We start from the raw sequence: 23,765 nt of genomic DNA, 5'->3' as shown, positions 1-23,765 counted from the left end.
CGGGAGGGGAGTCGGGCGTGGGTCCGTGCCGCGGGTGGGGACGTGGGTGTTCAGACGGGCACCGGCGTCCGTAACAGCTTCGCTTCCAAGTTGGCCGAGTAAGGGAAAACTGCCCGAGCCCCTCCGGTGGGTCCGGGTTGTGGGTCGCTTCGCGCGGGTGCTCTGGTCTCTAGTGGCGCCTGCACTGTGCTTTTTATTTTCTTTAGCTTGTGATAATAATTTTCTTTAAAATGATGGCTCTTGGGTTCATAATGCATTACTTTCTTAGCAGTGGATTCCTAATTTTATACTTGGTGCTTGATGTATGTGTTTTGAGATTGGACAGGGAGGAAGGTGCCAAGTGTCTCAGTTTGTAACAGGGAGCGAGTCTGTATACTTGAGATTAAAAAAACGAACGAACAAGTTGAATGCTTCTAGCTAAATTACAAAAAATCCACATACCTGGGGATACAGGATGGTTAGAAAGTTTCTTAGTAAAGTGCCCTCCAGTTCTTCAAGCTTATCTTATGATGTGCTTCTGCACATGTGATAGAATGAAACGATGCCAAGTTGACTTCAGTGCTGTCTGTGGGAGGATAGCAGGCAACCCCGTCCGGCGTTCCCTCTGTGGTAACGAATGTTATGTCTCTAGTCATTGTGTCCCAGCAGCTGCTTTGCCATATCTGTGCTCGTAAGTTTTTTCCAACTTTTCCTTAAGCTACTCTGAGTGGAGTTGAGATGATTCCTTAAAACACAGTTATGTAGTGTAGTAAGGAAGGGACCTTGCTTCCCTGTTTTTTTTTTTTTTTTTTTTTTTTGATGCTGTATAGCTGAACATCAGTTCCAGCACCCATCTTCTCTGCCCACTCTAACTGTGGTTACGTTGACTTCTCTGCCACACACAGAGTATCTTTTTGTTGGTCCCTGCAGGCTGACTTGACTGATGCTCCTGCCAAATGCAGAGTCTGTGTCTTCTCACTGAGATTTGAAGCAAATTTGTGTAGTGAGGAAATTGCAGGCATAGATAGTGATTCTTCATGTGTGAACCTCCTTTTCCAGTAAAGCCTATTCCTTTGTTATTGCACAGTACAAAGCCTGCTCAGCACCAGGGAGGGGCAGAGCAGGGAATAGCTCTTGAGTAATTTCACTAGGCCACGCTGGAGACTTGATGTGCTCTTGAAACGGGGGAGTTAACAGCTTTTCCTACAAGAGGATGGTGAGGAGCGTCTCGCATGTTGGCAGCGTAGGTTAGCTTCCCTGCCTTGATATCTTTAAATAGGGGATGATAATATGACGTGCTTTCAGAATACAGTAAATGCACGATGGTTTTTGTAGCTTCAGAAATTCTGGCCAAGGTGCAGCGTTTCCTCAGAAGGAAAACAGCAGTGCCAACTTGTTAAAACACGCAGCATATCGGCGGGACCTAGTTGTGAGCATATTTGCATGATTTGGAAACGGTTTAAGACAGTATTTCTTGGGCAGGCTGCTTCTCTCAGGTTCCTGCTGCTTAACATATCAACAACTCCAAGGGGAACAGAGATCATGTCATGCACAAAAAGGATTCTGAAGGATGGAGCTAGGGTTTGATACTTAATTTACTTTGGGGGGCATTTTTATAGAGGAAGAAACCTGCTGACTTTTATTATGACTGTAAAATTCTACAGCTGTAAAATTGCAAAATGCACTTTTTTTTTTTTTCCTTTAGTGTATAGCATGTGCCCACATTGGCTGGCTATAGGAGCCCAGAGCAGTCTGACATCCTCCCAAGTTTATGCAGCTTATTAGATATTCCCTGCTAAGGCAGTGACTCCCATGCATTGTCAAGTCTGTTTAGCAAGCTTACTTGAGGACCAAGTTTGGTCTTTCTTTTTGATTTAAAATTAAATATATACAGTGCCAATAAGGATTTAATTGAGAAATAAATTAATCATAATAATTAAATGGTGGATGTGCTGCATGTGGCTGGAATGTCAGCAGCAGTATTCAGGGCACTTTTAAACAGATTTCTTGAAGCAAGAGTGACCATCCAGTTGTCTAGCATGTGTTTCTTGAAAACATATTTCTTAAGTTTTAATTGCCTCATTATGGCTTTATGATTATAGCCAGTTGTTTTGAGCATTATTGTTTGTGTCTTAATTACAACATTTTATTCTCAAATCAGAGGGAATATATGAAGGAGGAGGTGGAGGAGTGTGCTGAAGATGAGGCGACTGAATCGGAAGAAGACCTTGAATTTGATGAAAGAGTTGGATGCCTTTCCAAAGGTTCCAGAAAGCTATGTGGAAACTTCAGCGAGCGGAGGCACAGGTGGGCCTTACTGAGATGCTGATGTGATTCATGTTAGCTGTTAGCTCAAGTCTAGCATGCTGTGGGAATAGAATCTTCAATAGGAGGAAGACAGGCATCTATGTAAATTTGAAACTAGCCAATCTTGGTTACTTGTTTTCTTTTGTGGACCGGAAGAGCTCATCTCCTTTAAGTGAACAAAGTATCTTACCCAAATAGATGCATTCACTCATCTGAAGGGAGATTTTTCTCTGAAACTGTTGAGTTTCAAGCCAATATAAAGGTTCACCATAAAAAACTTCTAACCAATTACAACTGGAAGTGCACTGTGCCAAGGCTGTAATAAAACTTTCTTATTTGTTGTTTCACTAAGCCCTTTTGTCTGTGTCAGGTTTCTGGGTGAGACTGTGTCAGCATGAACTGAAATGCAGGTGGGATTCAAGGCTATGCTTTCATAAAAGAGGAAAAACATTCTCCAGAGCTGTCTGAGAATTGGCTAAGTTAAGCATCAGGATGAAGAACAGCTTTATAAAGCTTTTTGTCTTGAAGGTGTAGTTGATTTTAAGAGTACGGAAAGCCCTTTGAAGGACACTTTACTCCAGGGCACGTGGTTATACTGTCCTTATTAATCACTTGAGCTTCTCTAAAAAAGTTGTAGCTGTAAGAAGTACCTTTTTCTATATTATGTGAACAGAAAATTGTGCCATTGGGTTGGGTTAGAGGTAGCCTGATCTGGAAATTGTGACTTCATCTATTGGTCTGTTGGAATTGTTTGCAGTTAGATAGGAAACTGCTAGCAGTTAGTTTGAAATAGAGGACAAAAATCTCTCTCATGCAATTATGCCTGAAACTCAGTTGAATAAAAAGTACAAAAAGCAATTGCAATCTACAGATAAGACTTTGAAGTCATTACAGCACTTGTAGTGTATAAGTAAATATCAGAAGGATCTGTAGTACTTTGCTACGTTTCCTGAATTACACTGTTAATAATTAAAGGATTACTCTGTATAAAATAATCTCTAAGAGCTGATTAAATAACTCTGTTAATGTAACTCCCACTGCCTGAGAAAGCAGGTGAGTTGTTTTTATGTTGTAATTAGCAGAAAAACAAGTACTTCAAAATTCTTTTCTTGTAGAATAGCACCATCCTTCATGAGAACTTTACTTTGGTGAAGAGTACCTTAAGGATTTCTCAACACCAGAAGTTACTTCAGCATTCTTTGGTTTATCCCATTAATTTTATAAATGACCATATGGGCCTGTCTTAGTCCGTGTCATTATAAAATTGGAATGTAGTATTCCTGTTTCATTCAGGATTAAAGTGCCAGGCTTACTTTCTGGTGTGATAGGGATGCAAAACATGCCAAGACTCTTCTTAGACTTTTGGTGCATTCAGACCCATTGCGAAGGAAGTCCTGGTCTCTCAGACAGGTTGAGACTCCAGCTCTGGGGCTGGGAGAGCATTCAGAAAAGAGGATCTGTCTTTGGAAATTCTACAAGACTTTATTTTCCTGTTCAGATCCACAGATACCTTTGCTCAGAATTACTTAGAAAGCAGCTATGGCTCTGACTGTTTCCATGTAGCTTTGGATAGACAGAATGGCTCCAGCTTTCCTATTGCATAGCTGGGGTGAGTCTGGCCTACGGGGCTCCAAAAGGAAATTGATAGCCAGAATAATTAACTGATCAGTGTATCTGCTTTCACACTATGCACTGACACGAAAGTTTTCACATATATGATCATTACATAACTTCAGCTGTAAGCTAGAACTTGACATGTTGCTGGTCAATGCAGTAGTCAATGCTGTAGCCAGTGGTTCCTTTTCTGATCCCATAGGACAGTGCCTTTATTCTCCCGGTGCCGCCTCTGGGCTGTAGACCGTGGTGTAGTGAGTTGAAACCTATCAACAACAGACTTGACTTTTTCTCAAGTTGCCCTTCACAGACACTATAGAAATACTCCACAGAATGCAAATGGAAAACATGTACTGTCAATAAGCTGTACAAATGACTACTATACTCCATAACTGAAGTGTTTTTTTTCAACATAACAAAAGCTATGATGTAATGAAAGGGTCCTAGCAGGTGTTTCTGTGCATCTGTTACTGTGCTTCTGACTATGTGCAGCAGGATGATCTTCCCCTTCCATTGTATCACGTTGCAAGTGAGGTGAATAAGCTGCTTTGGAGATGTGAGGCACATATACCGTTAAAATATACCAGTTAGTTTTCTTCCTAAAAATAATTTCAAATCAGTTCTTCATTTATTTACCTGTTGGTAGAATGGATGTTTATTGTTGGAGGGAGAATTGTTTGAAATACTGGGATGGGAGTCCTGACTGTGCAGCTACACACAAGTAGTATGATCAGGGCACCTTTTTCTAACTGGACAGTGCATATAATGCATATTATTTCTCTTGTCTGCTAGCTTCTTGGCTCTAGAACTTGTTATAGAAACTTAGGTTGTAGACAAGTGGAGGCTTGAAGGGACTTCAGCGTGCAGCTTCTCCTTCTTTAATGCTTGAATTTAGGATTGAGTTTGCCTAGACCATCCCTGACAGTGATTTATGGGCATTTTGTTTTATATGTGGAGGAATATGTAGCCTGTTCTTAAATCTTCCATATAGGGATTTCACAACCTTCCCATCATTCTAATATTTGACTGCACTTAATGCAAAAAGTTCTTTCTTGATGCAAAGGTAGAACTTGTTCTTTCCCCTCCTATGTAAAAGCAAATGCTGTAGATAGGAGAACATTTTTCTAAGAACAGCTTATGGATTTATAAATTAAAGATACCAGTACTGTATTGGTAATGCTTAGATTCTGGAATGTTAGAATTTTGTTCTGCTTATGTTTGTAAGTAATATTTCTCACAATCTAAACTTCTATTTTTTTCTTTTGACAGTTTCTCTGATAGCATTTACAACAATAGCTTTCCTGACTATAATGGAGTTCACGGTGTACCGGGACACATGGATGAAATATGAATATGAAGTAGACAAGGATTTTACTAGGTAATTTTATTCATTATAATTACTTTTAAAATTTAAGTTGTCTGAGTTTCAGGAAAGAATAGGTGTAAAATGTTCGTGTGACTTGCAAGCAATTTATGATTGAAATTAGAAGAGAAATATTAAAGGGACTAGATTTTTCTTCTGTCGATTGATTTGGGTTTTTTCTATTTTGGAATCTATGAAGAAGAGAAACTGAGATTTCTGCAGTGAAGAAGTCAAAATAGTGAAGGTTTGTGGATGGAGTCCCCTGAGGAATTATTTGTTAGCAATTCAGAGGATATTGTATTATGAAACTCCACATCATCTGTGTAAACCCACCATATCTGCACCATGCTTAGTCTAGTTTATACAGTTAGCATGTTGCTGTTACACTTAGCACTGCTGGTGGTGAAGCTCTCAGAACATCTCAGAACTTTGACTGTGTTATTTAGAGGTTGCTACTGATCTTGTCTCCAGTTACAGCCCCCAAGAGTGGCTGAAGATACATTTGTTGTTGGTTTCATGTGCTTGTCTGGACTGTGCTCGTCCTTCTTCCTGAGGTGGTCAGGCACCCATATGAAGTTGGTGGAGATTTTGTCACTGAACACCTTTAAATATCATACGTCTGGAACTGAAATGACTTTAAAAGCTGATTAACTCGTTGCTGTGGTAACAAGCTAAAGATATGTGTATTAATTGGATGTTTTGTATGTCAGAAATATGAAAGGTTTCTGTAATGAAAATAATATGAAAAATTTAAGGGAGATGCATCAAAACCTCAAGTTAGAGTAAATCCATTCAGACAGATGGGAGTTTCACATTTAGGTCTTTGCTAAAGTAGGTTATTTCTTCAGTGAAGCTATCGCATGGGAAAGAAAAGGTAGTCTAGTGGTTGACTGTTCTGGGGTTTGGGAGATGTCCTGCTGCAGATTTTCCAGACTCGTTGTGGATTAATCACTCAGCCTGTGGTTCTTGACAATTTAAACCTATGGCAGTTGGTATCACTTTAACTGCTCTTCTGTCTATGGACCATGTCTGATCCCAAGTTGAGCCAGTGTTGGATCCCTTGCTTATGTGATTTGTGTGTGGTCAGCTAAGTTCCCAGAAGCAGCTCCCCGGAGGGAATAGCATCTCTAGTCCTATCTATATGACTCTAGTGAAGGGATTTATTAATTATAGTTTAAATTACTTTTGTAAAACTAATATGAAAACCAATAGGAAATGCCCAGAATACTGGGGAATGTCACACAATCAGACTTGGTGCGGTGGAGTTGCTTTGGGGTGTTGTTGGCTTTGTTTTTTTTTCTCCTGATGGGAAGAACTATGTTTTACCTTCCCTCATTATGGAAACATTCAGGATAAACATCTTGACATACAAAGCATTTTGCTATTATAATATGGGAGCATTTTTGAGAAAAGAGCTTTTTCCAGAAGCAGTGCTAGCAAAACCAACAGTCTTTATGACATGGCAGCATATTCTGGGAACTGGCTTTAGCAATTTCTCAGCCTGATCCTGAATGTCACTGTTCTGAGGAATTCTGGTTAGGATTGGAAATAAAAGGGCCTGTCTTAGGGACAAAACAGGAGGAAGGTGGTAAAATATTGCTCAGTTTTAGATTGGTAACTCTCGCACTGACCTGTTCCACTGTATTCTGTGAAATTTATTGCACTGTTGTAGTTGTGTGAAAAAAGTGTAGAATATTGAAAACTATATATTCTTAATAATAGTCTGGCAAACTCTTGAGCCAGTAATATTTCCAAACAATCTGTTAAGAGTTTCATAATAAAATTAATCTGGGAAATTTGTTGCTTTGTCTTTTAAGTTATGAGTGGTGATCAGTGCTTTGATAATTAAAAGTTCACCCAAATTTTAAACAGCTTCAGTTTATATTTATTGGTGTAAATTTTGCTATTTGACTGCAAGTAATCTGAGAATTTTAGTAATATATCTCTTGATGCTAGTACTCAATGTTGCTTAATAATTTTGTTTTTTTTTTCTTTCCAGTAAGTTAAGAATCAATGTTGATATTACAGTTGCCATGAGGTGTCAATGTAAGTATTCCATCAGTGAAAGTTTTGAAACTCTTTAAAGGCTCTTTATAATATGCATTTGCTTGCAATATAGTTGGATATTGTTCAAAATATTCTAACAGTGAGATTTCTTCTGATCTTGATGGGATGTAGTGATCTTGATGGCATATGAGTCACTGAAAGAATTGGTAGATGTGAAGGAAAAGTGTTTATGCCATCTTTTTCACATCTAGCAGAACTTTGCTTTGTCTGTCAGCAGGAAAGTGATCTGTTGTTCCAGTCTCTCTCTGGCTGGAGTATTCTGAAACTCATTGTGAGACACAGTTCAGCAGTGGGAAATTATCACACCTTTTATTTATTTATGAACTTGGCAAATAACTTGGTCTGCTGTTGAACAATACTGGAACCATCAGGAAATTTCATTCTCCTCATGAACATATGGATGCCTTCCCATTTAAAGGCAATGCTTACTATTATTTGATGTCATTTAGGTAATGAACAATTACTTGCGTGCACTGGTTTTGGTTGTCCTGAACTGAGAAAGGGAGAGAATACTACTTCTACCAGGAATGCAAGCAAATTTTCAGTACTTTATTTTTTGGCTAGGTTAAACCTTGCATTAATTGTATGGTATGTCAGTGTATTTCTAAATTGTTTAATTTTATTTTTTATTAATGAGAGAAATAAAACTTTATCCCCTGTTTTGACTAGTCTTGGTTTGTATTCAGTGCTTATGAAACAGGAGAGAATATTTATGCATAACAGATCCTAGAAAGCTTCTATACATGGTTCATACAACATCTCTAGGACTTAAATCTGTGAGAAAATACTGTGAATCTGAAGAGTTTGTTTCTGGTCACTGTGCATCAGTTCTTGTTGAAGGTTAGATAGATTGAAGGAATCAATCACTGTTCTGTGAATCATCATTTCAACTTGAACTTTTGGTTTGTTTCTGATCATCTATATGACTCTCCCTGTCTAAAATAGATGTGGGGGCTGACGTTCTGGATTTGGCAGAAACAATGGTCGCCTCTGCAGATGGGCTAATCTATGAACCAGTAAGTTGATTCTTACCCTTTTATTTAAAAAGGAAATTGGTCTTTATTTGGCATGAAGCACTGCTGGGTTCATTTGCTTGCTTGTGTTTTTTTTTCCCCCCACAGTTGGGCTGCACAGTCCCTCCCCAAGCATTGTCTGATCCTTGAGTGAGGTCTGCAGTGCTTACCCCAGGAATCTTCTAGGGAAATAGGCTGGCACTGGCATTTCTGCATGTTCACTCCCAGATCAGTGCTTTTTAACAAGCTAGTGATTTCTGCACCTATTTATTTTTACATGTGCAAATTCTAGGCGTAGATGCTAACAGTATTTGATACGGAAAGAAAACTGTCAGACCTCTCATAAAAAGAGAATTGATGTAACTGGTTTTAACTAGAAAACTACTATAATTCTAAAAAAGAGTAGAAAGTCACCGTGATATCCTATAATATGGAATGACATTAAAGATTGTAAATTGGGTTAGTATCCTTTTAATTTCTGTATTGTGAACTGAAGGCTCTGGAACTGTGTAAGCCTATCCTCTTAGAGCAGTTTTGTTTGCATAATACAATAAGCTTTTAAGTAGTTATGCTGTATGAAAATAGTTTATCATTTACAGAAGACCTATTAGAGAATATAATAATGACATTCTCTAATAACTGAACCATATTCCAAATTACAACATTTTTTTACCAAATTCCTCCTTGTGTGTGAGCAGGAGGAGATGGCTGAATGGAAAGACACACTTGGGAAGGAACTTGGGTTGATTTGATTGTTCTTGGAATGTTTCCTCTTTTGGACCGTCATCTCTGCGCTGCTGTAGCTACTGCATGCTAGCAGTCACCCCAGTGATCATAATCTTAGAAAGAGGAAACTTCCTGTACTTGATCTCTTTTGGCAATAGCTCTGGCTATGTTTGAGCATTAATTGCAATTGAATTTACTGTTAACCAATACTTAGTTTTGAATTCAGTGCACAGATGTTACTGGTGGTATGCTTGCACTGATTGAAATATAGCAGGTCTGGTAGCTTGTCTTAAAGTAAGTGCTCGATGTGGAATGACCCTAGAAATAAACAATTTGCACCTGGACCTTTGTCTTCCAAAGATTGCTCCTCTGCTTCTCTCATTTGCTGTCTGCACCAGACATGCATGTCAGTTAATATCGCTTAGAATTAAATTGCAACTTACTGCTGTTTCTAGCCCATGTAAGTCAAAGGCTGTAAGGGCAGAGACTCAAGTTACAAAAGCTTTAGGAAAAGATACTGAAGTTATAAATGCAAACAACCGAATAATTATGCAAGGGAAGGGACAGAAATTTCCATACTTGAACACTAGATGGATTATTTAAAGTGCAAAGTCCTTTCATGAACTCCAGTATGTGGTACCAACTGTGAAGTTGATTATTCCCCACGCCTTCCCACACTCCAGTTCTCTTCTAGGTTTTGTGGATGGGACTTCAGTGCTTCCTGAATGCTTTATTAGATGTGTTATTTTTGTTTCAGGTAGTATTTGATCTCAGCCCACAACAAAAAGAATGGCAAAGGTAAAGCACTGAGATGTATGCCTATGGTTTGTATTATTTGTACTGAAAATGACTTTGAGATACACCAGAATCACATGACAGAACTGTTTTGGGTCTAACACCTCCTGCTTGTAATTTAAGAGTTCAAACCCGTGAAAAGATAGTGATTTACTTTTCTCATGATTTGACATCTCTGTTATGGAAAAAACTGGCTTTGGACTTGTGTGGAATGGGGTTGTGCAGTTTCAAGATGTATGGACTCACTCATGTTTCCAAACAAATGTTTGGTAGCACAAGTTTTAAGTATGGGTTCAGATATATAGCTTGATATCTAAGTGTCAGAGCTGAACCATAGTAACAAATTGACTTGTTCTCGCAAAAGCAAATGAATTTGTCTTTCATGTGGCTGAATTGGCACACTGTTTATAATTTAAACTGGAATAGCTTGGTTATGTGTGTGATCACTATACTGATAGTCTTGTTACAGAACCTGAAGCTTATTTGGGAGTCTGGCTAGTTCTGGTAATTTGGTAACATACTTCTGTGAACACTAGAGCTTTAAACTCTGTATAAAATGTTATTCTCAGATTTTAATGTAACACTTTAATACTGATGTGAACCATGCTAACTTCTTGATTTATAACCTGCAACTGAAGATAATAACGTTGAAGTTAATTTTTGTTTTACTGTTGTATGCATTCACACTTGTCTGTGTAATCTTTAGGATGCTGCAGCTAATTCAGAGTAGGCTGCAGGAAGAACACTCTCTTCAAGATGTGATATTCAAAAGTGCTTTTAAAAGTGCTTCTACAGCACTGCCACCACGGTAAGAAAAATAGGGATTGTGTGTTATCATTTCCCCTTTCCTCTGCCCTGTTTAATTAGACTTCACGTTTTATTGTGGATATGATTTTTTTTTTTTCAGAAGATAAGCTTTTAAGAAAAGAAGACCTTACTGTTTTTTATAGCATTTTAAAATGCTATACTTGATACTTGCTTTGGAGAGGTGTTATTTATGAAAACCTCTGGGGCTTCTAATCTGGAGAAGGTTTCCAGGTTTTGTGTGTGTATTTATACATATGTGTGCATAATACAGATACACACATAAATATACACACACATCTTTTTAATTGATGCTTCCTTCTTAATGTGAATCAGTAATGCCAAAGCAATACTTAAACAAGTCTTTTTTTTTTTCTCTTTTCTGTCCAGCAACCTTTAAAAAAGGTCCTGCTATTAGATGTTACTTTATGCTTTTAAAAGAATCAACTTTTGAATAAAAATGTGTTTTGTTAGTAAATACCCTGGTTGAAGATGGCACTGTTAAAATTGCATGGAGAAACCTTGCTGTTTTCAATTTAGTCCAACTACCCACAAAATGCTGAGATGCTAATGCATAGAAGGCTTGGTCTGCCTGAATCTAGATGTTAAGGGACTCTTTAAATTTCTTTTTTTCCAGGGGGAAATGCTTTTTATATGAAAGCTGAATTTCATTTCCCCTTACAAGCAAACCTTAAATGAAACAAAACAAACACCAGGAATGCTGTATGCACTTACCATGTTGTAATCTCCCTGTCAGAGGACCAAATACAACATCCTTTCTTCCTAAGGCAAGGCTGAAGAGAGCTTCAAAAAATCTTTTTTCTTCTTTAGTTAATGTCTTCAGATTTGTTAAGTCCTTCTGTGCCTCTGTGATACTTGTGAGTGAAGTATTTGAGATTGTGTTTACACTTGAGATGTGTTTAAAAAAAAAAAAAAAAATTTCTTTTTTTAATCTCCTTCCAAGGAGCAGATTTGGAAATACACATTGAGTTGTAGACATCCCAGTAAGTGTGGGAAGAGAAAGGTTTCATAAAAATTAAATGTTGAAAGCTGTTCTTGCTACAGTGTTTTTAACATAACTAATGTATTTTGTTCTGTTCATTGCAGCATTAAAACTTTCCCAACAAACCATTTTTGGTATAAGTAATTGGAGAAAAAAAATCCCCAGGGCAACAAGATGTACTTATGGTCTTATGTTTTCTGTTCACATGTTCAGGTATCATAAGTTAGCTTTGTAGGCCAGGTCTTTGAATATAAATATGAACAGAAGCTTACTGGTTTCATCAGACTGACCTTTATTAGTTTCCCTCCTTTCTGCCATCCCTGCTATAATTCCAGAAAAATATGATAAGGAGAGGTAGATGATAATGCTGTATCTTTATGCTAGGAAAAAGAAATCTAACTCTACTGCTGTTATTTCTTTCGGATGGTGAATTTTCTCAAGGATTCTTTATGTTGTTTTTGTTTAAACAGGGAAGATAATTCATTACAGTCTCCAGATGCATGCAGAATTCATGGCCATCTCTATGTCAATAAAGTGGCAGGGAACTTTCACATAACTGTGGGCAAGTATGTTCTGTTCAATTCCTGAAAGTGTAAAAAAAAAAAAAAAAAAAAATTGACTCCTACATTATATATAGTGCATGCACCTATATGTGTGTGTTTGCTCTTAAACTTTTGCCTTAATGGCTGGTTTTTACATGCTTGGTGTTATTTTCCATGTGATACCTTTTCTTGCACAGTTAAAGCCAAATTTATTTCTAAGTTACTAAAACAATGCAGTGCAGTGCCTTGTTGCATGCCATGTAATGGTTAATCCATTGTCTTACAGGATGAGAACTTGAAAATAGGTCCTCTGTAAGTGTGTGATGTGGAGTGGTCTGCTTGTACTTGCCTCCATTCTTTGGGCCTGTCCAAACTTCTTTCTGTTAGTATACAGTTCACTAACATGAAGTGTAGATACGTGCCATTTCAGTGCTGAGATAACATAGATATAGAACCGTAGTTAGGGAGCTAAATGCCACTTCATCTTGATTTGAGGAAAGACTTTCTGATCTGCTTTGTCAAAGGTATTAGTGTATATACACTGACTGCATACAGCCTTGTGCTGACTCTTCTCTGTGCTCTCCAGCTCTGCTGTCCTCACTTGTCTTCCTGCCACCTCTGACACCAGAGATCTTAGCATGCAGTCTGTACTCTTGAATTTATCCACATGTAATTCCACCTGCTGTCTCTGTGTGTTTATTTCTCCAAATGTCACTTCTGTCTGGTCTTGTACCACCTCTCTGATTTGCCCCTAGATGTCCAACTACTTAAGCCCTTTTCAGAGCTGATTATTTCAGCCTTTCATCTATACTGCTGTCAATTCTCTCGTCTCTAGTTCTGCAACCCTGAATAATATTTTGCTTTCCTTTGCTTCCTTTTGCTCATCATTGCATTTGTACTTCTGCTGAGTTGCTCTTTCTCTTCTTGCAGGGTTTTGTTCACAGTTTTTTTCACTGCCTTCATTTGTACCTTATTGCCTGGTTATTTATCATAGTCCTGTCTTGACTAATCTCACTTCTTTCTCAACCTTCTGTTGGTCCAAAACTTTACATGCGTTTGGTAACAACTTAAGAAGGGAGCATTTCTTGCATTCTTGGCTGAACTGGTAGGGATTGAAGTGTCACTGAGAGACTGTTTTACTTTCCAGGCAGAGTTGCACTTTTTTTTTTCCCCCTCTTCACACTGTTACAAGGCTCTGGATTGTACTTTATTTGCAAGTCTACAAACAAGTGTCCAGACTGAAGTTAACTTACTTAGTCAGGGAGTAAATATAGAGTGTCGTTAACTTGCTTAATCATGAAACAAGTCCAGTAAAGTTTTCATTACTCACTTGAGCAGTTCTGCAGCTTTTCATGTGGTGGGCCTTGGCGACTCTTTCAGTAGCCTAGTGACTTGACGTGTTTTTGACATTTCTAGAACTGCAAGACACTGATATTGTGTAAGAGGGTTTTCATGAGTCTGATTTCCTGTGCCTTGTCCTTCAGGCTGTCTGTTCTTGGCAGTAATAAAAATGTAATTTTTATAATCTAGATACAAAGTTATATACATATATACAAAAATTGTAAAACATACATATATATGTTTAAATATATATATGCATATATTTTATAAAGTATTCATGGAAATAGAAGGGGAGAGGTAATTTTTCTACATAGTCCTGTTTAGGAGAACTGGGTCTTTTGTGTGGATTCATTAAATAAATTTTTCATAAAACATATCTTGCTTTCTTTAGGGCAATACCACATCCTCGAGGCCATGCACACTTGGCAGCCCTTGTAAGCCACGAGTGTAAGTTCTATCATTTTTATATGAACAAGTGTCATTTTGTTCAGACTGCTGTCTCCTAATTCATATGTTGACATAGGCTGCTGTTTTAAAGATGTTCTAGTTGGGCAACTGCATGGTGAAGAAAAGTGAAGAATATTCTTTGCAATGTTACGACTCAGCCCTGTCTTACTTTCCTACCTTTAACACTATTAATATTATCTGTAGGTCACTTATACAGTAACAATAACACAGGAATCTTGGATGTATTTTGCTGTAATACAGATACCATATGGAATTGCTGTATTTCAGTCCAAATTACCTATTTCCTGCAAAATCTGTTTTTATAAGGTTAAACATTTCTGACCTTTGTTCTTAGAAACTTCATTTTTAGGCTATGAATCTAGATACTAAATGTGTGTTGCTGCCATACTTAATGTGAGGCAAGGGTAACTTACTGTGAAAAAAGAACTTTGTGTTGGTTAAACCTCCAAATGTCTGCCCATGAATTTATGTCAACACAAGTGTATAATATTATAGATCTTAAATACCTTTGCAAAATCAGGCAATCTAGTATCTTGGTAGCTGGCTTATGCTTCTTTTGTACAATTCACTTAGGACATTTTAGTCATTACATACAAGAAACTGAACTTAGAATAACTTCTGTATTTGGCCAACTAGAGATTTCCTGTCATTAAATTTTAACTCTTTTCAGCTCCAGGGTTGATTTCAGATAGAGTTATAATTTGTTATAGAAGTTCTTTTCTAGAGAAATTTAATATTTTGGATTTGAGTTTTGTCTGAAGCATGTATGTAGATGTATTGATACAGTCACGGGCACAAACCCAGTGAAATGAACACCAGTGTTAGAAATATTCTGACTGTGTTTTCCAGTGTGAGAAATGGGTACCTCTTTTTCTGAGAAGAGTTCAGAATCTTATAGTTTAAAAATGTTGTTTCATTGCTTTGTATTGTCTTTCAGCGTATAACTTCTCTCATAGAATAGATCATTTGTCATTTGGAGAACTTATTCCAGGAATTATTAATCCTTTGGATGGAACAGAAAAAATAGCATCAGATCGTAAGTGTGTGCGTTTAAAAAAACAACAAACCCAGCATCTTGTTTTCTATATTTTTCAAAAAACTACATTTAAAATACTTTCATGCTTTCTGGATGTGATTTACAAACAGCATGTCCTGCTAAATTTGGTAGTGAGAAATGCACTGCTCAATTACCTACATGACATCTTAAATGGACAATTTCTTTTTAATACTGATGTCACTGTACTTCACTGTTCTGCTGAAGTTGATTTACATTTTTTTCCACATCTGGGTTATGTTGAAGTTACAGTATGTCGGAACATATTGCAAAGAATTTTGCAGCAGTATGCTACCGTAAAGATTCATAGATCTCGTTGCTGTAACGGTGAAAAATAAATCTGATTTGGTTTAAAAAAAATAGCATCAGGATCCTTGGATTCTGTTCCTGCATTTGGTTTGTCACTTCCACAGTGTATTTTGCGAGGCTACTACAGGAATTGTTTGTGTATCACTTTGTTTACTTGTATATAAATAGAGAAGTACAGTAACCTACTTTACTGGACTACCTATGCCTTATCTCCTGATGTGCATTCCCTGTGAGAGTGAACCCCAGAACCTCCAAAAGCTGCTGTTGTATCAGTCAGTCCGTTGGCTATTCCAGCCAGAATGCTTTTGTGTAGTTAAAACAAATCGCTTCAGTCTATCAGTGTTCGTTCTCTTAGTTGCACAAAGACAGAGCAGTCATAAATACATAAGCATGCTGATTGCTCTAGAAGAATTCTCTAGAAGTCTGTCTAATCAAGACAAAAAGCATAACTAGTTTAGAAGTTTCCATCATTGTACAGACAATTCAATGGCTAAAATCTATTCAAACCACTGTCGAGATGTATGTGTTAAGCAAATTGTGACTCTGTGAAACTTGTCCAGTTCTAGTGTCCTGGAAAATGCTATCTATGTGCTTAATTTGAAGCTTTTAATTAATCTTTTCATTACATGAGTAAAATGTAAATTTCTCTGAATACAAATGTGACATAGGCCTTGCCCATGGAAACTAATTTTGTTAATGCAGATGGTGCTGAAGTAGTCTTGGCAGTGCTGGGACTCCTTGAAGAATGTCCCTAGTGTAAATGGCTTAGCTGATTAACTATTTTAAATATTATTTGTTTGATTTATTTGTGAATGTCTCAGATGGTCTTTAGTTCTGTACTAAATTCAACAGTGAGATTTGTTTTCTTTTAGACAACCAGATGTTCCAATATTTTATCACAATCGTGCCAACCAAACTCCATACATATAAAATTTCAGCAGAAACTCATCAATTTTCAGTGACTGAAAGGGTAAGTAGAAATAAGAGAAAACCATGCAGAGAAAAATAAAAGTGATTGTTCTTAACAAAAGCTCAAATGTGAAAACAGAGACTTAGCTGTACTGTAGTTTTGAAAACTCCTCTAGTGTGAAGAGACTCTTTGTAGAATGTTCCAGTGCACTAGATTATCTGTAAAGAATGTAATATTGATGGTAAAATATATATTCTTGGTGACACATGCTGATTTCTTGCGTTAGTGTTTTACATCCATAGATCTGTAGTCTGGTATTAGAATTAATGATAGAGAGACGGTCATTTCCACTTCACTGAATGCTAATAGTGGTGGTGGGGGTGAAATCTGTAAGTTTTACATCCGCAACCTCGTGCGTAGCTTTACAAATATTTAATTCACCTTTAGCTTTTTATCCATGTGGGAACAAAGCCAAAAAATGCAGCTCACTTGATTGTCATGAACTTGACTGTGGAGTGTTAGAAATGGAAACAAAGCAAGTTTGTATGAAAAACTAATGACACAGAAAGTGTCTCTGTCTCTCAGCTGTCTTGTTTCACCTTTGTTGAACCACCAACTTGTAATTATTCTCCAGACTAGAGAGCTTCCACTTCAGGGCTTGGAGAGGCTTTTAATTCTGAATTCATGAAGAAAGTAGGTTTTGCAGCATAGTACACGGACACATCATAAGGTACTAAGTTTAAAGACTACTGTAAATAAGAAGGCGGCCCTGTGTGTACTGGTTACATGTCTGAACTCTGTTTTGATCTTTGATTCAAAAGGGAAAGAAAAAAAACTTAGTGAAAATTTTAGTTAAAAACAACAGATAAAGTGAGAGGTAGGAAGGAAATCTTGGGTTGAAAGGAAATTCAGAAAGCGTGATGGCATTTCACTGTAATATAGTTCGTGGTGTTCTCCAAGGGAGAAAAATCTTTATTTCCTCACAATTCCACTGTGCTTCTGAAAAATACATAGCTGGGAAATAGGATAGAGGTGATGTCTTGGGGTTCAGCTTGAGACATGCAGACAGCTGAAGGGGCAGGTTTGCTCTAACGCTTATGAAAGCTGGAGTACAGAGAGGAATGAGGAACAATTTCATAGTGCAATATACTCCCATCTCCTGCTGGTCTAGCAATCTATTTCATGTTTTCTCTCTAACAACTAAGGCACTCCTTAAACTTCTGGATGTCAGTCGACTGCTTATCTTACTCCATATTGTGTTTTTTTCATCTTGTATTAAATTATTTTCTCCTGCTGTAAAGATGGTTTCTGTCAATTAACTGTGCAGTCTTAGATCTTCAGTATTTTTGTGGGGATGTGTTATTTTTGTGCAAGTTGCAACACAGTCTCAGGTTGTTTAGGAGAAAAGCTTGTGAATAGTGGAGGTAAAGTTACTTGCTCTCGCTGTCTCAGTAGGTAGCCCTGTTGCTTGTAAAGCTTGCTTGTGTTTGTCTTAGTAAACTAAATACCCTTAGCATATGAGTTAGGAAAGGCTATTAAGAACAGTTGTCACTGAACAACTTGGTGCATTTATTTTGTAAGAGCAGGCACATATGCAGACCTGGAAAAAAGTGGTCAGCTAGCCATGGCTACAACTTGAATACAGTGAGGTTTAACTACCAGTGTTGAACAGACTGGAAAGCAGTTTGAAAGGTGTGGGCATAATCATCTCCAGTATTGTTGATGTTTGAGATACTGTGTTTATCTGTGTTAAAAAGATTTCATTCTAGCAAGGCTTCACTGATATCTTGAGATAGCTGATGCAGATCTCATTATTTTCAGAAGGTTTTAGCAACCGACAGTTGCTTCTGCAGCCAGTAGAAGCTAGAAGCAGACCAAAATGTTTTGTGGAAAAAGAATTATGTATCTTTTGAGGGTGCAGTTTTTGAGTGTTCCATTTAACTTCATATTCCTCTTTTCACCCTTTGACCTCAAAAGACCAATAATGCTTAGGGAAACAATAGAGGAAAAACAAAAAAATATTTTTTGTGTGTCTCTTACCAAGAGCAAGGTTTATCTACCTTCAGTCTTTTCTTTCATCTTAGTATGCCTGATCATCCATCCTCTTAATGCTGAATGGTGTCATGCCCTTGAAATATAGAAAGTATTCTGTACTGGTTAGGATTGGAATTTTTGTTGGGTTTTTTAACCATTGCAAAGTTTCTGTGACCTGGTATTATAACTGATATGTTATTTTGGCATCCTTTTTACTTTGGTTTGGTAGCAAAAGAAGCAATATGGTTTATGTCAATGTTAGCAGACTGAAGAAGTTCCCTAGTCTGTATTTTCCAAAGTGGTATTCTGCTTTTTATTTAGTACTGTATACTGCATGGTTTTTGAGCACAAACTGTTAAACCTACAGATGAAATGGTGCTGTGATGTATTGCTTTTCTGTTCAGTCTTGCTTGTCTATCTTCTCTGCTCTTATTAGTCTAGACATGGCTGAGTGCATCTTCAGTCAGTTATGTTCTTTTCTGCTGCCCTTGTATATTTTCAGCCAGACTTAGCTGGCAGTGCATTTATCAACACCTTTCACTAACAATAAAATGATAGCAAACTTTTGAAAGAAACTTAAGATTGTATTGAAGTTTTTTCTTCTGAAACCTTTTTAAAAAAAGTAAGAGATTTATAGCAGCCACGCTCTCTTCCTTGGGATCTTTTGGTTTAAGAATTTGGGCAAATGAGAAGAAACTGTAGAAGTTCTTGGATTAGGACTAAGGCATCTGATATGTATAGAAGAGTCATGGTGAGTTAGTTATTTTTATCAAGGTGTATTTCTTGCTGTGACTGTTGTCTGAAATGGCTTGACTGACAAAAATTTTGAAGACACTTGATACTGGTATTCAGTTTTCAGCCTCAGAAATTTTGAAATTTTGATCTTTTTCCTTTTTATTTTCCCATCAAAGTAATGGATTATGGTGTATGTGTAAGTATGCACTGAGGGGGAAAAAATGGCATTGGTGTAATTTAACTTTAGCTTCTGAATTTCCCTATAGTATACTCTAGTTTAGGGTCTTCCTTGATACTTTTAAGAACCAGCAATTAAATCGCCTGTGGCATGTGAATCTATAGAGATAGGCTCCAAGGAGGTAGGAGGATGAAGCCTAATGAGTCTTAGATGCAGTATGTAGATTTATATACACCCTCTGGGAAAACCGATATAGCTAAAGCTGTTCAACAACTTAAATGTCTCCTGAAGGTGTCATCCTGATTTAAGTGATTAATAGTAAAGTAGGAAGAGCTGGGGCACTGTATTATACCAGTGCACTCACTTGGGTTCACAGGCTAGACAAAGAATGTGGCACTTACCCTTGTAGGTACCAAAAGCAACCTAGTTACAAACATCCTTGTTTAAAGGACCATCTTGAGAGGGTAATACCAGTGTCTGATAGCAAACATTGATACACAGCACAGAAGTGATGAGGAAAGTAAATTGTTATTTAATGATGTTTGACTTTTCTAAGGTACTGGCCAAAGTTATATTGGATGTTCCCTGGTCTTCTGTTGGTTGCTAACTCTGATTAAGTAGCTATTTGTCATCACATTTATTAAGATTGTTTTCCTTGTGACTAATAAGAAGTGAGTAACTTGTGTTTCTCTCTCTTCTTTCAGGAAAGAGTAATTAACCATGCAGCTGGCAGCCATGGGGTGTCAGGAATATTCATGAAATATGATATCAGCTCACTTATGGTGACAGTGACAGAAGAACACATGCCTTTTTGGCAGTTCTTAGTGAGGCTCTGTGGCATTATTGGGGGAATTTTTTCAACTACAGGTAACTATGCCTCTTAAGTTCCACCAGAATTTTTTTTTTTTGAGACTGTGATTATCTTATAGATAAATTACAGGGAAGTCCTGAACCTCTAGCAGGTTTAAGATGAAATGCCCATTTGTGTGCACCAAAATGTGCAGTGAAAGCTGCTAATTTTTGGTGTCCCAGTATGCTGTTTCTGCGCTTCTGAGGGCCTGTTGTTGCCTGTTTGGTAACTATAGCATAGTTTATTTACTTTTGGAAGAGCAAAGAGATAGATAGACAGACAGACAGACTCACACACTGACTTCTGATATTTGTGTATTTCCTATAGCTGGGATCCAGTGCTAAATCAGGGCCAAAAGTTGAAAAAATATCTCCATCTAAAGTAATTGGGAGGATTTTTCTTGTGTAACTTGTCAATGTACTGCAAGATTTACTCCTTTGAAGAAAAATAATCTCACTTGAAAATACACAAATCACTTATTAGTCAAGACATAATAGGGTATCTTGATTACAAGGTATTTATTTTCTTGGCTTTCACTTGAAGAGAGCATAGTAAAGAGACCTCAAACTAAGAGCTCTCTTTCAAAGTAGATATTTCTGTCCCACAGGATGTATTTTCACCCATGAAAGCTGGGCAGAGGGAATTACATTTGCTTGGATAGCTTTGGTTTTGCTTTTATTGATGCATTTCAGAATGTTAGAATTCCACCCTGCCCTTGTAATTTTTCCTGTATGTTACTTTCTCAGGTTTTTACATACCAACTTACTGCACTGTATCCCATTTAAGTATTGTGTAGAGTTTTGTTGTAATACTGCTGTAAATGCTACAGTTTTACTAATTGTGACAGTTTAAATCTTCTTTGATGTTTCAGGAATTTTACACGGCTTTGGCAGATTTGTAGCAGAAGTTATTTTTTGCCGTTTCAGACTGCGCTCTTACAGATCTGGGTCGGTAAGAAAAGCTTTCTCTTCAGTATTAAATGGTACAGCTACCTGAGGATGGATGATAAGGACAACTTTGGAACTCAGTCCCAGCAGAATTTAAGATGCTTGCAATAAACCCTCCTCTTGACATATGTATGAGCAGAGATTCAACTACTTTTAAAACCAGTTGGAAAATCTAATGCGTAAGGAAGCAAGGTGTTCTCTAAGAAGCCAAATTAATGAAACTGAGTCTCTTAGAGATTTATCCCTTTAAGATTCCCTCCATCGTCCCCACTATATTCTTTTATGTTCATATTGCTACAAAAATAACTTGTTTTTTCAGGCATCATCACTCTCCCTCACATATTCTTCCTCTGCTTGACCTGTTGACTGAAGCAGCAGCACTGCAGGCTGCAGGGGTTCAGTATTGCTCCTGTTAAACCTGCAGGCTACTGCCAAGCAGTGTGAAAGAGCTGAGCAGCCTTTACCTTTCCCTTCATGGGGCATCAATAGGATTGCTCCTCTACAACTACTTTATTTTATTTTACTTTTTCCCATTTAACCCTGTAATTAGCCTTTAAAACTTCTGCCTTTCAAATTTGGTTGAGGTTTGACAGCTGGCAAGGTTATGTGAGTGGGAGGTGAGGAGGGAAGGCAAGCAGATTTATGTAATTTTTGTTGGGGAGACCAGAATAAAGGCATACAAGAAATGCTCAAGAATAAATAAGTGTGTGTTTTGGGGGGAGAGAAGAGAGATTCTGTTTCTGGACAAGCCATTAATAACACTTTGTTTTTGTTTGACTAGGTTCCACTTCCTGATGGCCACACAAGCAACCACTTACCTCTAATTACAGACAATAGTACACATTAGCCTCCTGAGAAAACTTTCTTTCTTCCTGCCTGATACAGAAGACATTTTTTTATAATAAAGAAAACATTGTGCAATATGCTGAGACAGTGCTGGTGGACAGCAAAACATGAAGCCTTTACAAAAAAAACCCCAAACAAAACAGAAGCAACAAAAGTTTGTGTGATTTTTTTGTCTTTCTAAGTGCACGTGGAGTCATAGGAGGTTTTGAGACCAGAGAGGTGGACCATCTTCTGGAGATTAAAGGAGCGTTGCTGCCAATACAGTATTCATGGTCAAGCTGAATATCTTTGTGATGACTGTCATTGACCACTGAAGCATTTTAGTGATCTTGGTTTTGTGCCAGGAAGGCTAGCAGACTGCAAAGAGAAAAGAGTACAAGTGGGGTATGTGGAACGGCTGGACAGTGGGCAAAGAGGGACTGTAATAGAGCTGGGGTTTCCCTTAAGTGTACAACTGGGGCTTTGGGTCATCTTGTTCTTTTCTGATGGTGGGGCTGGAGGCTAAGATGCTATTCTTAAAGGTGGGGAGTAATCCTAGAAAATCCTGTAGAAGAGGGAGATGAGAGAGAACTCAGGGAGTAAGTTGGAGCCCAAGCCATAACGCTGGTTGTAGCCGCTGCCTTTCTGTAGTCCCACCATTCCTTAGTGGGAGAAATGTAACGTGGAGCAGAGCAGTTCCCCTGTGTTTTTACACGGCTGCTTTGCCAGCAGTGAGAATGTTGCTTCTGGTATTGATGTGGAAGTGCCCAAGGACTCTGAGGATGGTCTCCAGTGTGCACAGTGTTTTGACTTGGAAAAGAAGCCTTTTAAATAAGGCATTTGACTGTAGTTTTGATAAAGGCAAGACTCCCTAGTGAAAGATCAGGAAATCTTTGTACACCTTTTCCTTGGGTTGATGGAACCTTCATTGTACCCCTGCTGCTAGTATGTAAGCCATAGTATGTAAATCCTGGAGATAGGGAGGAAAAACCAAGAAGCTGCCTTGCTTTGGTTCCGCTAAATACTGCAGAAATGTGGAATTCAGGGCAGTTGGGAGGTCTGCTAGCGCAGGCAGGGAGTGGTGGAGTTGGTGACTTCAGGGAATCAATCATTTTGCTGCAGACAGATGATAAGGGATCTGCAGAATTAATCTTTACTCTTCATGAAGGTTTTTGTAAAATAAATTGAGAGCAATATTGGTTTTATATTGTAAATACGCTACTGAGAATGAATGTTATTAATCAGATGGTGCTTTGAGAAACTAAACATCCTCTTACTGCTGAACTACTGGCATACACCTATGGTTAAAGTTACTCCACCAGGGTAAAACATTAATAACATGATATTTTCTCAGCAAAACTGATTTAATAATATATTAGAATATGATGCTGACCCTGGCCTTACCGTGGAATGAATAGTATAATTGAGAGGACTACGGACAAATAAAAATCTCTGTGGTGTTGTCAGGTTTTGCTGACTTCTGTTAATATACTTTACAGGACTCTTGCATTTTGGTGGTGAGCACAGTGTAAATAATGTAGCTGATTTGCTATGCAAAGCAAAGGGCTTCCTAACTGAGAAATTACATGAAATAGTAAATAAAATTCAGGAAATGAGGAAAGACCTATGTTCATTTTGACTGTTGAGAAAGACAGAAGTTAGGGAAGCCAGGTCCTTGGGGTTGACAGCCAGATTTGGGGTTTTCTCTTTTGTGTTTTCTTTAACACTGATTAAAAGTCCAGCAACTTGGGAAACTTTTGTCCTTGGTAAGAAGATCAAAAGCTGTAAATTCTTGGTTCCCATTTCTCTTCAGCATTTCCCTCTGAGGTTTCTTCCCTACTTCTGCTTGGACTGGTTCTGCTTTGAGGTTTGTCCCAACACTTGCTTCTTATCTTTCTGGA

At 37.8% G+C, this 23,765-nt stretch overlaps 2 protein-coding genes across 2 annotated transcripts in view; one reads left to right on the top strand and one right to left on the bottom strand.

The window, feature by feature from the left end:
* The first annotated feature begins 78 nt into the window (after nt 1-78).
* On the top strand, nt 79-23,480 carry ERGIC2 (ERGIC and golgi 2). The gene is made up of 14 exons (XM_026862376.1): nt 79-98; nt 2,141-2,286; nt 5,170-5,278; nt 7,263-7,309; nt 8,276-8,346; nt 9,827-9,867; nt 10,571-10,672; nt 12,142-12,237; nt 13,946-14,001; nt 14,960-15,058; nt 16,258-16,355; nt 19,947-20,109; nt 20,964-21,043; nt 21,821-23,480. The coding sequence occupies exons 2-14, from the start codon at nt 2,181-2,183 to the stop codon at nt 21,884-21,886; spliced, it is 1,134 nt and encodes a 377-aa protein (XP_026718177.1). The 5' UTR covers nt 79-98; nt 2,141-2,180; the 3' UTR covers nt 21,887-23,480.
* LRRK2 (leucine rich repeat kinase 2) overlaps nt 17,476-23,765 on the bottom strand; it is an 83,441-nt gene continuing 77,151 nt past the window's right edge. The window contains exons 50-51 of the transcript XR_003399826.1: nt 18,238-18,246; nt 17,476-17,486 (exon numbers count right to left, since the gene is read on the bottom strand). The gene's annotated coding sequence lies outside the window, so the exon portion shown is untranslated. The remainder of the gene's footprint in view (nt 17,487-18,237; nt 18,247-23,765) is intronic.

Source organism: Athene cunicularia (genome assembly GCF_003259725.1).
Source record: "Athene cunicularia isolate RWA chromosome 1 unlocalized genomic scaffold, athCun1 chr1_part2, whole genome shotgun sequence".
NCBI lineage: Eukaryota > Metazoa > Chordata > Aves > Strigiformes > Strigidae > Athene > Athene cunicularia.
This window is presented reverse-complemented; position numbering and strand designations above follow the sequence as displayed.